Source organism: Dryobates pubescens, chromosome Z (assembly GCF_014839835.1).
Source record: "Dryobates pubescens isolate bDryPub1 chromosome Z, bDryPub1.pri, whole genome shotgun sequence".
NCBI classification, from domain to species: domain Eukaryota; kingdom Metazoa; phylum Chordata; class Aves; order Piciformes; family Picidae; genus Dryobates; species Dryobates pubescens.
The window spans coordinates 98,970,166-98,983,624 of record NC_071657.1 but is presented as its reverse complement, the minus strand read 5'-3'; the positions used below and the strand labels follow the sequence as shown (position 1 = coordinate 98,983,624).

The window sequence follows — 13,459 nt, the reverse complement described above, 5'->3', positions numbered from 1 at the left end:
TCAATATAATTTAATATAATTTAGATCAAAACTCCTCCAGTTTTCAGTCTTGGAATGCATGAACAGCTACAATTGATACTTCTTATTATGGAGTTAGTTAATTCAGTGTTACTCCAGGGGGGAAAAAAACCCAAACCAAACCAAACACCTCTGGGAGTCCTATGTGATTGCAGGTGAATGGAAAGAGACATACTGAGTCCCAAGAATAAGGTGTCCAACTGCAGTTTGAATGTGCAGATTGCTTTTGTCTGATGATAAGGTGTTAAACCAAATATTAATTTCATATATTATTTTAATGAGATTATAAACAGATACAGTATTTGTAAGACACTGGATGATCCACTCCTTATTCAGCATATCACCATGGTAGTGTGACTGCATTCATTAACTGGAGGAAGGGATGGCATCCTATGTCTCCCACACAGAATCAGAACAAGATTATTTAATATTTTTACCAGAATGGAATTTAGTAAGCTAATTTAAAAAAAAACAAACCTATCACAAGGATATTATTAGTTGCACTTCCCTGGATTGTAATACACAGCAACAACTGCATGTTTAATTACTCATAGAACTTTCAAAATAAAAGGGCAAATTCTGTAGGGTTTTTTGTTGTTGTTGTTGTTTTCTCCCTTGCCATTGTTTCTATACAACTTACGTTTCAAAAACCAGTATATACTTAGGGATTAAAACTGTAGAGATTTGCAAGTGACTCATTGCATTTTGCTTACAAATCAAACTTGTAAGCATTAAGCACAAATGGAACCTCTGTGGACAGTTAAATTGTCACTTAATGTGAATCGTAATTTGAAAACTGAACTATTATGTTATGTCCTTATACTATAACACAATAGACTTACATATATTGGTATCTTTACACAATAAATCAAGTAGTTTAGTTCTGCCAGTGGCCATAGTTTTTGTTGCCATTTTTACATTCAGTGCTGTGTATGTGTGGATACGTTGCATTTGCAGAAACTTTCAAAATGTATTTTTGGTGTGCTAAAGCAGCTGGGATGCTGGAAAGATACTGGACATTTCACCTCTAGACCTACAAAACACTTATCTCACCTGCCAGGAGAATAAAGAGAAAAATGTACAAACCAGTCAAGTCTCTGCTTTCTGAAAAAGGAGAGATTCATAATACCTGACACTGGAGAAGTGGTGGAGGCAGTATAAAGAATCTTCCTCATAGCTCTTCAGGGACCTGAGCATGCGCTCAGCAAGTCTCATTAAGCCTTCAGTCATAACCGGCCCTGAGCAACCTCGCAGTTTTGCACACTTCTTTCCCCAGCACCCCAGATGCTAAACATCCACAGACACACCTTGGCTAGGTTCCAATTTTCATGTGGCATTGTGCCTAGTTTACTAACCTTCCTGAAACTCAGCCCTGTGCAACAGATACACTGTCATTCACTGCTGTCCAGGCGTGGCTGTATCTGAAGTCATTCACCAAGGAGCCACTTAACCACCTTGTATGTGCTCCAGTTTTCAGTGCACCTGAATATATATCCAGTTTGTGTCCAACAGGACCTACTGAGTTGTATTCAGGAAAACCAGCTGTGTTCCTTCATGGGCTGAGCTCTGCAAGTCACACATATATGTTTCTCTGATGTCACTAGCACATACAAGCTGTGTCAGATCCTGGTACATGTAACCTGAACCCAGGCAGATTGACTGAAGAGAACTGAAAAAGGACTGGTGTCACTAAAATATGTTTTACCTTAATAGCCCCAAATTCTTCTGTTTATGCTTTCCTTCTCCTTCCACCCTCAACTTACCCTTTCCTTTTGAAATATTTTCATACTTCAGTAGTTTTTCTTTGTATTTTTTAACTCCAAGATCTTTCCCCTTTTGCCTGATTTGTTTATCCAACATCTAAATACAACACTTGTTAGTGTCACTGTACCCTAGGCATGCAAATTGGATGGCATTATTTTTATTCTGGGCTGAATATAAAATATGTGAGTTTGACTCACAGTCTTTGGAAAACAAAATATAATAAAATTAATACTGTCTAATCAGGCAACAAATATATCTTTGTTATCTTATGGGCATTAACTTGGGCATTACCTACAGTAGCTTGAATGCTGCCAGTCATTATTATCTCCTGAATATTTTCTGTTTCAAGCTTCCACTAAATCCTTCTTTTCTTTCCAACCTCTTATCTGCTTCCTACCTCATGTGTGAATTTAAGGGACTATGAAAAGAGGGTTGCAGCCTCCTCAACTCACACCTCTAGAACCTGAATTCCCATTTCCATTTTTGTGATTCTTAACATGGGTTCACCAGAGAACCAGCCAGTCTGGTCTGAGACACAACATTAGGCAATTGCTGTAAAGAGACTGCAAAGATTAGTGCTGCTTCCTCAAGTTACCAGTGTGGCTCTAAATAATTCATGGTTCCTCTCTAACATCAGCTGAACTGCATCTCTGTAGTCAGAGTTGCATCTAATTATCATCCCTCCATAGTATGAAATTTGTTGCACTTATCCACCTGCCTTCTGTGTGTATACCATGCTCTACTCTCCTGCCTCCACTGGCTGCTGTCTTGCATGACATTAAGTCCAGAAAGGAAGTAGTTAATTTATGTTGTTTTTCTGTATGTGCAAAGCTCTTAAGAGCCTGTAGACATTTCCCTCCTGCTTAGATGATACCTTCCTCTTATTCTGATCTTCTGCATTAAGTCCTCAGATAAACTGCATCCTTGAAAGGATGTGTTTTTATTTTTCCTGGCAGCCTAGACAATCTCTTTCCCTCTGTCCTTTGAATTTTGTAGGCAGCTGAACAGCAAATGGAAGATTCTGTAATAATTTCTAATGCATGAACTATTAGCCTTGAATGGGCTATTATCTTGCAAACAAATGCTTTTATAGTCATTGTACATAATTAAGTAGTATTCTGTGCAAAAGTTTCCTCCTCTTCAAGGAAGTCTGCCTTTAAACAAAACATTAGTTATATGTTAAAGAAATAAACTATTGCTTGTATTACAGACACATTATTGTCAAATAATGGTCAAATTTTTCAGACAAACCAACCTTGAAAAATTTACATCTGTTTTGCAGTGTCCTTTCCTTTTTTTTCAGCATTGTAGAGCAGCGAGAAATCAGTCTCAGTTGTGCAAAAATTTAGACTAAAACCATTTTATCTGTTCCAGGTGCTGGCCAGCCTGCGTACTGTACGGAATAACTTTGCTGCACTAACAAATTTACAAGATCGGGCACCCAGCAAGTGAGTGTCAGTTTTTGGTCACTGAACTTTTTGTAGTGATACTTTTTAAATGTAAATTAAGAATAATAAGTACATGTTACAGATTTCAGTCTGTGCCACCAAACCTGCATAAAACATCTGGATGACTAAAGAGTCTACTGAGCCCTTGAAGATGCTATACTTGAAAGCTGAGACAATAGTCCCCTTGCTTTTTGCATAAACATGGAGTAGGCCTTTGACACCGCCCCCCATGGCAGACTCCTGGCCAAGCTGTCAGCCTATGGCTTGGATGGGAGCACACTGCGATGGGTTAGGAACTGGCTGGAGGGCCGAGCCCAGAGAGTGGTGGTGAATGGTGCCACATCCAGCTGGCAGCCAGTCACTAGTGGTGTGCCCCAGGGATCAGTGCTGGGCCCCATGCTCTTTAACATCTTTATTGATGATCTGGATGAGGGCATTGAGTCCATCATCAGTAAATTTGCTGACGACACCAAGCTGGGGGCAGGAGTTGATCTGCTGGAGGGTAGAGAGGCTCTGCAGAGGGACCTCGACAGGCTGGACAGATGGGCAGAGTCCAACGGCATGAGATTGAACACATCCAAGTGCCAGGTTCTGCACATTGGCCACAACAACCCCATGCAGAGCTACAGGCTGGGGTCAGAATGGCTGAGAGCAGTGAGGTGGAAAGGGACCTGGGGGTGCTGGTTGATGGTAGGCTGAACATGAGCCTGCAGTGTGCCCAGGCAGCTAAGAGGGCCAATGGCATCCTGGCCTGCATCAGGAACAGTGTGGCCAGCAGGAGCAGGGAGGTCATTCTGCCCCTGTACACTGCACTGGTTAGGCCACACCTCGAGCACTGTGTCCAGTTCTGGGCCCCTCAGTTTAGGACTTGCTGGAATGAGTCCAGAAAAGGGCAACAAGGTTGGTGAGGGACTTGGAGCACAAGCCCTATGAGGAGAGGCTGAGGGAGCTGGGGTTGCTTAGCCTGGAGAAGAGGAGACTCAGGGGTGACCTTACTGCTCTCTACAACTACCTGAAGGGAGGTTGTAGTCAGGCAGAGGTTGGTCTCTTCTCCCAGGCAACCAGTACCAGAACAAGAGCACACAGTCTCAGGCTGCGCCAGGTGAGGTTTAGGCTGGAGGTTAGGAAGTTTTACACAGAGAGAGTGACTGCCCACTGGAATGGGCTGCCTGGGGAGGTGGTGGGGTCGCCTTCGCTGGGGGTGTTCAGGGCGAGGCTTGACAGGATGCTTGGTTGCATGGTTTAGTTGATTAGGTGGTGTTGGATGATAGGTTGGACACCATGATCTTGAAGGTCTCTTCCAACCTGGTTTATTCTATTCTGTTCTATCTCCACCCTTTAGTTTTGTGCAATGTATATGAATTTCAATAAATTAACCACACATCAAAGATCATTCAAAGATGATTGTTCAGGCCAAGTTCAAGTCTTGCAAATGAACCAAAGTAAGCAGACAGCTACACACACTGTGAGCTACTTGCATCATGATCTGAACACAGACCTCTGCCTGAATCATCCAGGATAATTTATCCACAGTAACTCATGATTCATGAGACATTATAAATACGATCTTTCTCCAGCTGTGTAACAGCATTACACTTAACACTGGCATTAGTTACACAGGCAAATTTTGTAGTGGAGTCATTTCCCTCACCCAAAACATGCATCTTTAGAACTTAAAAGTAATTACCATTCGAAAGACAGCCGCCTACCATTGCATATGCAGTGCTACTAAAAGATACTTTGTGCACCCAAGATTGGAATATCCAGACCCTATGTATATGTAGCCTCTGCTTACAGTCATCCACACATCCCTATGCAACTGTGTCAGTCAAGCAACATCTAGTTTTAATTCAGTGGGCAAAGCAGTCTACTGAGCTGTTTGCGCTAAAGATTATTGCAAAAGCAAAATAATGTGTGAATTATAAAAGAAAAAGAATGAAAAATAAAGTGGGAATGTGGGACCTGAGAGCCATGTTAGAATAATAACTATGTGAATGTATGTATAAGCTCTGGATATAGTTAAGCAACTTTTAAATGTAAATTCCTGAAATATTCCTTTCTTGGAGTTTCCCATTTGCAGAGAGGTTTCAAGGCCAATTGTGAATTCCCTTCTACACTAGAAAAAAAATAAATCTGTTCTAAACTAACTTTATCTTTGCCAGAGTGTGCCAGTCCCAAATAATTTCCCAGGGAAATGCATTTATATTATGGAGAGCAGTCAGGCTGAGAGGGACCTGGGGGTGCTGGTTGACAGTAGACTGAACATGAGCCTGCAGTGTGCCCAGGCAGCTAAGAGGGCCAATGACATCCTGGCCTGCATCAGGAACAGTGTGGCCAGCAGGAGCAGGGAGGTCATTCTGCCCCTGTACACTGCACTGGTTAGGCCGCACCTCGAGTCCTGTGTCCAGTTCTGGGCCCCTCAGTTTAGGAAGGAGGTTGACTTGCTGGAACGAGTCCAGAGAAGGGCAACAAAGTTGGTGAGGGGTTTGGAACATAAGCCCTACGAGGAGAGGCTGAGGGAGCTGGGGTTGCTTAGCCTGGAGAAGAGGAGACTCAGGGGTGACCTTATTACTCTCTACAACTACCTGAAGGGAGGTTGTAGACAGAGGGATGTTGGTCTCTTCTCCCAGGCAACCAGTACCAGAACAAGAGGACACAGTCTCAGGCTGCGCCAGGGGAGGTTCAGGCTAGATGTTAGGAAAAAGTTCTATACAGAAAGAGTGATTGCACATTGGAAGGGCTGCCTGGGGAGGTGGTGGAGTCGCCGTCACTGGAGGTTTTCAGAAGAAGACTTGATGGGGTGCTTGGTGCCGTGGGTTAGTTGTTTAGGTGGTGTTGGATTGGTTGATGGGTTGGACGCGACGATCTTGAAGGTCTCTTCCAACCTGGTTTATTCTATGTATTCTATTCTATGTATTCTATGTATTCTATATTGTTCAAGGATTCAGCCACCTGTGAACTTATCAGGCTTAAGTATATTTTTCTTGTCTTTCAAACAGACGATCGCCAATGTGTAACCAACCATCTATCAACAAAGCAACTATAACAGGTAAGAAGAACTAATATGACAGAAATCCCTCTCTAAAACCATCATGAATTTCTAAATATTGTATTTATGTATAAAAACATCTCACTGGAAACTGCATTTTCTCAAAGTATTTTTTTTTCTTACCCTTATATCTGTTTTATAAAAGAGAAACTAAGTGATGCAGTCACTCGAATTTGTGACTTCTGGTGTTGCATCACATTAGCTTTCTTATTTCTGTCTCACCATCCTGTTTTTTTATTTCTTTTCCAATTTTTTGTTTTCCCTTATGTGCCAGTGTGTTACTGTGTCATGATTACCTTTGTTAGTAACGGGGTTTTTTTGCTATGAAATATAGTAGCAAGAACTCATATAAGAAATGCACCAATCTATCATGTGGGACATAGAATTCTGTACCTATATCAAGGCAAAGTCTTTGCATTACAAGCCCGTAAGCAGTAAGGAGAACTTTTCAAAATGGACTTTTCTGATTTAGGATGGTAAATTCCATTTCTATAAGATTAGTAGGTGAGTAAGACAAAAAAAAGTCTTTTATTTTTAAAGGGCACTATTATTTCTAAAGAAACATTAACTCGAAAACAGAACTGACACTGTAAGTTACGTGAACACTGAAAATTTTACCCTGTGGCACTTCTGGTTATTATTATGGCATCCTGGTCTTGGACATCTCTAATGGAATACACTTTGTTTACTCTTATAGTTTTAACATCATATTAATCCATGTCTTCATACAATGTGTAATTTTCCAGGTAGTCACATTCTTTATGGCGTGTTTGCAGAGTAACAAATCATCTGCTTTACCTCTTGATGAGGGTGTAAGGACACTTACTAAACTAAAACCATAATGTTTCCAGTATTTTAAAAATAGCTCTTGTCTTTTTAATTGTACAATAGATTTGTAACTCAAGGAAGAAATTGTACTCTTTTGAGAAGTGTGGTTTTCTCATGTTCTGTATTTTCTATCTTTAAGCTCTGGAATGTGTTAACATTGTGAGGTATTCTACATCTAGCCTTACACAGTATCTATATTTACTTCTAAAAGACCCAATCTTGGCAGTTCTGTATCATTTTCTTCTCCTGGGAACTCATCTTGTAAACTGAACACTTTTTTGTAGGGCCCATCAGGGAGCATAGATTTGAACCTTTAAATCTATTCTATAAAAAGAAAAGCATCCTTAGTTAAGAATATTATGGATTCATATTCAAATTCATGGTAGCAGACAGATAAATGCTTAGAGCAGTTGTAGTCATAATGCTTTGTTAATGCATTCCTTTAACAGGTAATTTTAGGTATCGGCTTCCAACTACTCTCCATGTTACATTTTAGTGATTAATATTAGAATCATACAATCAAGTCCAACAGTCAACCCAACACTACTATGACCACTAAAACATGTATTGAAATGCCACATCTATATGGTTTTTGAACACCTCCAGGGATAGTGAATCCACTATCTCCCTGGGCAGCCTGCTCCAATGCCTGACCACTCTTTCAGTAAAAAAAGACTTCCTAATATCCAATTTAAGCCTCCTCTGGCACAACTTGAGGTCATTTGCTCTTGTCTTATCACTAGTTACTAGGGAGAAGGCACCAACACCCCCATTTACTACAAACAGGTAGTTGTAACAAGCAGTAACATCTCTCCTCAGTCCCCTCTTCTCCAGACCAAACAATCCCATCTCCCTCAGTGATTCCCCATACAACTTGTTCTCCAGACCTCTCAGCAGCTTTGTTGCCCTTCTCTGGACCCACTCCATCACCTTGGTGTGTCTTTTATACCGTGACATTCAAATTTGAACACAGCAGTCAAGGTGCAGCCTCACCAGTACCAAGTAGAGGCACAATCGCTTCCCTACTCCTCCTGGACAAACTATTCCTGATATAGGGAGGCATGCTGTTGGCCTTCTAGGCTGTCTGCGCACACTGCAGGCTCACATAACAACTATTTTTAATCATGGGATTTGTCTCTTGCAAAGCAGTCATCCAGAAGTCTGTTATCTTAACCAGAGGCAGAAATACTGGAAAACAGATCTCTTTCTTTGATTCTAAGGGACTAAGTTTAGAAAGCTGTAAAATCCCTGACAGTGAAAGAAAATATGGTATCCAGAAGACACACATACATGTGAACACACGTTGAGCCTACCTACACACCCTTCCACAGTGTATTCCTGAAATCAGCATCTTTTCTCCAGCAGAAGCTGCTCAGCCAGCTGGACCCAGGGCACACTCAGCTGAAAGATGCTGCTGCTCTTTGAATTCCCCCCAGTCTGAAGGTTCCCTTCAGTTACTCCTCAGAGTGTGCTCTACATGACTACATTTCATCATTTGAAGTTTTAATATTTAGAAGAAGGAAGGTGATAGTGTCAGTGCTGCAATTAATATAGAAAATACTACTGCGCCAAGAAGTTTAAAAGAGGCAAGAAAAGGCAAAGAATAGTAAGGATAATTTAATCTGATTTGAATTGATTTTTTGGAGATGCTGCTGGAATTGCTTTGCCCAAATTATACATGGAACTGAGCATGCTGAGGTTTCTGCGTATTGGATATAAGTGGCTAAAAGAGTTCAATGATAGAGCAAAGGTATTAAGCCACTATAAAGCATGAAAATGGCTACAATTCATTTTGATTGTTGAATGGATATTAAGGCTTGATGTGATTTTGCCTGAATGGGTTTGCCTGTTCTTAGTCATGGATTAGTTTTGGTGTTTCCATAGCAACAAATTTCATGGCATAAGCTCAGAAGTATGCATAGGTGCTTTCTTGAGGCATATAAAATCCCAGTAAAACACTACAACATGAAGCAGTTTTCATACTCTTCACAGAATGATTGAAAACCCTTTCAGATGCTACAAAGCTTTTCAGGTTCTGAGGAATGTTTGAAATGTAGCTTGTGCAGATCTTCAGAGAAATTCTCATGGTTGTGTTGTTCTCAAGAGTTCATGTCAATCCAGAACAATACACCAGACAGGCAGAGCCTCATCATATCATCCAGATAGCTGAGCTAACAGTCTCGGCTGGAACTGATCATTAGTGTAACAAAGTAGGCGACTGGGAGGTGCAGTGACATTAAACTATGTCCAATTCTAAATCAGAAACGAACACTTAAGATGGAGAGTATATGTTACTAAACCTCCTGGAAGAAAGTGAAGTGAAAAGGAACTACTGCAGAAGATACACAGAAAATGACAGAAGAAAGATAAGTAGAGATTTGGTAAAGCCAAGTGACTACACTAGCAAGAGCAGAATTCTCCCATGTACTATTTTAAAAAGTTAACCCTGAGGCATAAATGTGGAAGAAAATGCATTAGAAAACAACCAACCAACTACGGAACTGAGAAGTGAGGTAGAAATTGATGATCAAAATATGGTCTGTTCTATTCACTATATCCATATGAAATCCTTTTTGAAAATGTGCTGAAAGAAGGTAATATGCATGAAGGGCATACATCCTCCTATCAGCCAAGTATGCTGTAACACGCTGAGTGCTCCTTTTGCACTCGTAACAACAGATGTCTTAGATGGAAATTTTCTTACTTGCTTTAGACATCTAGGATTCAGATAAACTTTTTTGTCAGCTCTTTAGAGTCCCCTTATAGTCAGTGTCAATAAGCAGACATGCAAACTGACTTATGTTAGATGTCTTATTTAAAGGGAGAGGAGTTGCTCCCTAGACCAGGCAGGAATACTCCTTGTCTGCTGTTTTGTGCTTCTGTGTGTGGTATTCCAGGATTCAACCAGAAGAGGGGCTCCTCTCACTATGAGTCACTCTTTCCAGGCAGTGGCATGAATGGTGTTTAGTTCCAAGCTGATAGTAATTCTCTTTACACAACCAGTGAATTATAATTAATGTTTCATGAAAAAACAAAACAAATAAACAAAACCAAAAAAAAGGAAGGAAGGAAGGAAGGAAGGGAGGAAGGAAGGAAGGAAGGAAGGAAGGAAGGAAGGGAGGAAGGAAGGAAGGAAGGAAGGAAGGAAGGGAGGAAGGAAGGAAGGAAAGAAAAAAGAAAGAATGAAAGAAAGAAAGAAAGAAGAAAGAAAGAAAAAGAAAGAAAGAAAGAAGAAAGAAAGGAAGGAAGGAAGGAAGGAAAGAAGGAAAGAAAGAAAGAATGAAAGAAAGAAAGAAAAAGAAAGAAAGAAAAAGAAAAAGAAAGAAAGAAAGAAAAAGAAAATAAAGAAAGAGAAAGGAAAAAAAAGGGAAAAAAGAGAGGAAAAAAGAGGCAAACAATGAAAAGGCAACTATGCAAAGCTGATTGAACCACTCACCCACAACAGAACCAAGTGCCACCAGAAACATACCTTAAGATACTAGTGAAGGGAACTCATTGCTGACAGGCATCCCAGCACAAATCTGTAACCCAGACAGTTTGGAGAAGTTTGCTGCCTGCTAGGAGCTCATGTCCATGACATCACTGAGAAGCCAGTGTGCCTAGTAAATCCTGCAGACTATCACCCATTCTTACTAAGTAGGATCAAATGATGCTGCAATAAGGTGACTCAGAAATATCAAAAGAGACTTTTTACGTCCCTTGAAACAATGTTTAAAAGATTGGGAGTACAGCTGGTGTTCTTCTCTACCCTCCCAGTGACAGAAGGCGATTCAAGAAAAAGGAGATGAACTAAACAGATGAATGATGGACTGCATAGCTAATGCCATGCACAAGGTCTTCGTTTCTATGATCTTGGGCATGCCCTTGAGAAATCAGACCTACTGACAGCTGACAGGCTTCAACTGACCAAGCGTGAGCTAGAGTAGCCTGGCTTGTGTGGACTTAGAAACAGAGCTTTAAACTAGATTTACTAGGGGGAGGGGATGGTGTTCTGATCACTCAAGAATATTCAGAGCCTGCTGAGGCATTAGGAAACAACAGAGAAACCCTTGTGAATTGCCTCAAGGTAATGAGGGCAAGCTCCTCTAAAACCAGGATGTGGCTGATATCCCAGATGAAGTGCCTCTATACCAATGCATGCAGCATGAGAAACAAACAGGAGAAGCTGCTGCCCAGATGGAAAACTGATCCCTATAACAGAAATATGGTGTAACAAATCACATGACTGGAATGCTGTGACTGATGACTATAAAACATCCACAAAGGACAGGCAAGGAAGGAGTGGTGGGGGAGATGCCATCCATGCCAAAAATAAGATTAATTTGACAGTAAGGCACAGTTGGAGAGCTTGTGGGTGAAAGACTGGCTGGTGAGCAGAGTCCTACTTCTCTCATTCCCTGACTATTCTCTGTGTACATTGTTTAGTATGGGCAGGAGACAAATGACTTTTAGTGCGAATGTAATTTGTGCCCTGTATCTCACAAAGCAGTATGATTTTGGTTTTATCAAGGTTAAGAAGGCTGTAAATGAGATAACTCTCCTTTCAGCTGTCACAATTTAGATACAGCCTTTAATATAACTGAAAGGAGTAGCTGATGTAAATATAGTCATTCTCCAAATGTTTTATTTATGCAAAATATGGATTGTTAAAAGAAAGAAAAAACAACATATAGACCTATAGACATATAGACAACATATAGTCAGATGTTGATCTGTTAGAGGGCAGAAGGGCTCTGCAGAGGGACCTCAACCAACTGGACAGATGGGCAGAGTCCAACATGATGGCATTCAACAAATCCAAGTGCCAGGTGCTGCACTTTGGCCACGGCAACCCCATGCAGAGCTACAGGCTGGGGTCGGAGTGGCTGGAGAGCTCCCAAACAGAAAGAGACCTGGGGGTGCTGATTGACAGCTGCCTAAACATGAGCCAGCAGTGTGCCCAGGTGGTCAAGAAGGCAAATGGCATCCTGGCCTGCATCAAGAATAGTGTGGCCAGCAGGAGCAGGGAAGTCATTGTGCCCCTGTACTCTGTACTGGTTAGGCCACACCTTGAGTCCTGTGTCCAGTTCTGGGCCCCTCAGTTTAAGGACATTGAGACACCTGAATGTATTCAGAGAAGGGCAACAAGGATGGGGAGAGGCCTTGAGCACAAGCCCTATGAGGAGAGGCTAAGGGAGCTGGGATTGTTTAGCCTGGAGAAGGCTCAGGGGAGACCTCATTGCTCTCTACAACTACCTGAAGGGTGGTTGGAGCCAAGAGGGAGTTGGTCTCTTCTCCCAGGCAACCAGCACCAGAACAAGGGGACATAGTCTCAAGCTGTGCCAGGGGAAGTTTAGGCTCAAGGTGAGGAGAAAGTTCTTCACCGAGAGAGTTGTTAGGCATTGAAATGTGCTGCCCAGGGAGGTGGTGGAGTCACCATCCCTGGATGTGTTCAAGAGGGGATTGGACGTGGCACTCGGTGCCATGGTCTAGTCATGAGGTCTTGGGTGACAGGTTGGACTTGATGATCTTTGAGGTCTCTTCCAACCTTGGTGATACTGTGATACCTCTTTAAAGAGTGTTGTACAGTAGTGATGGGGGGTTTGGTTCAACTCCACTGAAGCTGATGATTGTCAGTCCTTTATTGTCTGTTGGGAAATTGTTAGCTTGTTTTGCAAAGAGAATGGGTGATGTTAGTTAAAACAAAGGACATCTACATTCCTAATTGGTCACTGAACTACATGGAGGGATTTCACTGAAAGCTGTATTTGCTGGACCATACAGTATAAATCTATTTATTTTTATCTGCTGTCTGAAATCAAAGAATCATAGGATGGGTTTTGGTTGAAAGGGACCTTAAAGGTCATCCAATTTCACCTGCCCTGCCATGGGTAGGGATACCTTCCACTAGAAGCTGTGCAAAGTCTCATCCAACAAGGATGTGAACAGTTCCAAGGACAGGGTGTCCACAGCCTCTCACAGTGTTACAGTGTCTAGCCACCTTCACAGTAAAGAATTTCTTCCTAATGTCGAATCTAAATCTACCTTCTTTCAGTTTAAAATTATCACACTTCTCGATAAGGGTTCCTCTGTATCGTTCCCATAGCCTGCCTTCAGGTACTGGGAATGACACTATAAGGTCTCCCTGAGGCCTTCTATTCTCCAGGCTGAACCCCAACTCTTTCAGCTTCTCTTCACAGGGCAGGTGGTCCAGCCCTCTGATCGTCTTTGTGACCCACCTCTAGATCCACTCAAGCAAGTCCATGTCATTCTTATGTTGAAAGCCTCAGAACTGCATACAGTACTCCAGGTGGAGTCTCACAAGAACAGAGGCAGCCCAAGATGTGACTGGCTTTCTGGGCTGCAACCATAC

General features: G+C 41.7%; 1 protein-coding gene across 7 annotated transcripts in view; it reads left to right on the top strand.

Annotated features, from left to right (window-relative positions):
- Positions 1–13,459, top strand: part of PDE4D (phosphodiesterase 4D) — a 471,410-nt gene that overhangs the window by 364,938 nt on the left and 93,013 nt on the right. For all 7 annotated transcript variants that reach the window (XM_054179046.1, XM_054179052.1, XM_054179049.1 and 4 more), the window contains 2 exons: positions 3,157–3,230; positions 6,230–6,279. In XM_054179046.1, the coding sequence (XP_054035021.1) occupies positions 3,157–3,230; positions 6,230–6,279 (124 nt within the window). The remainder of the gene's footprint in view (positions 1–3,156; positions 3,231–6,229; positions 6,280–13,459) is intronic.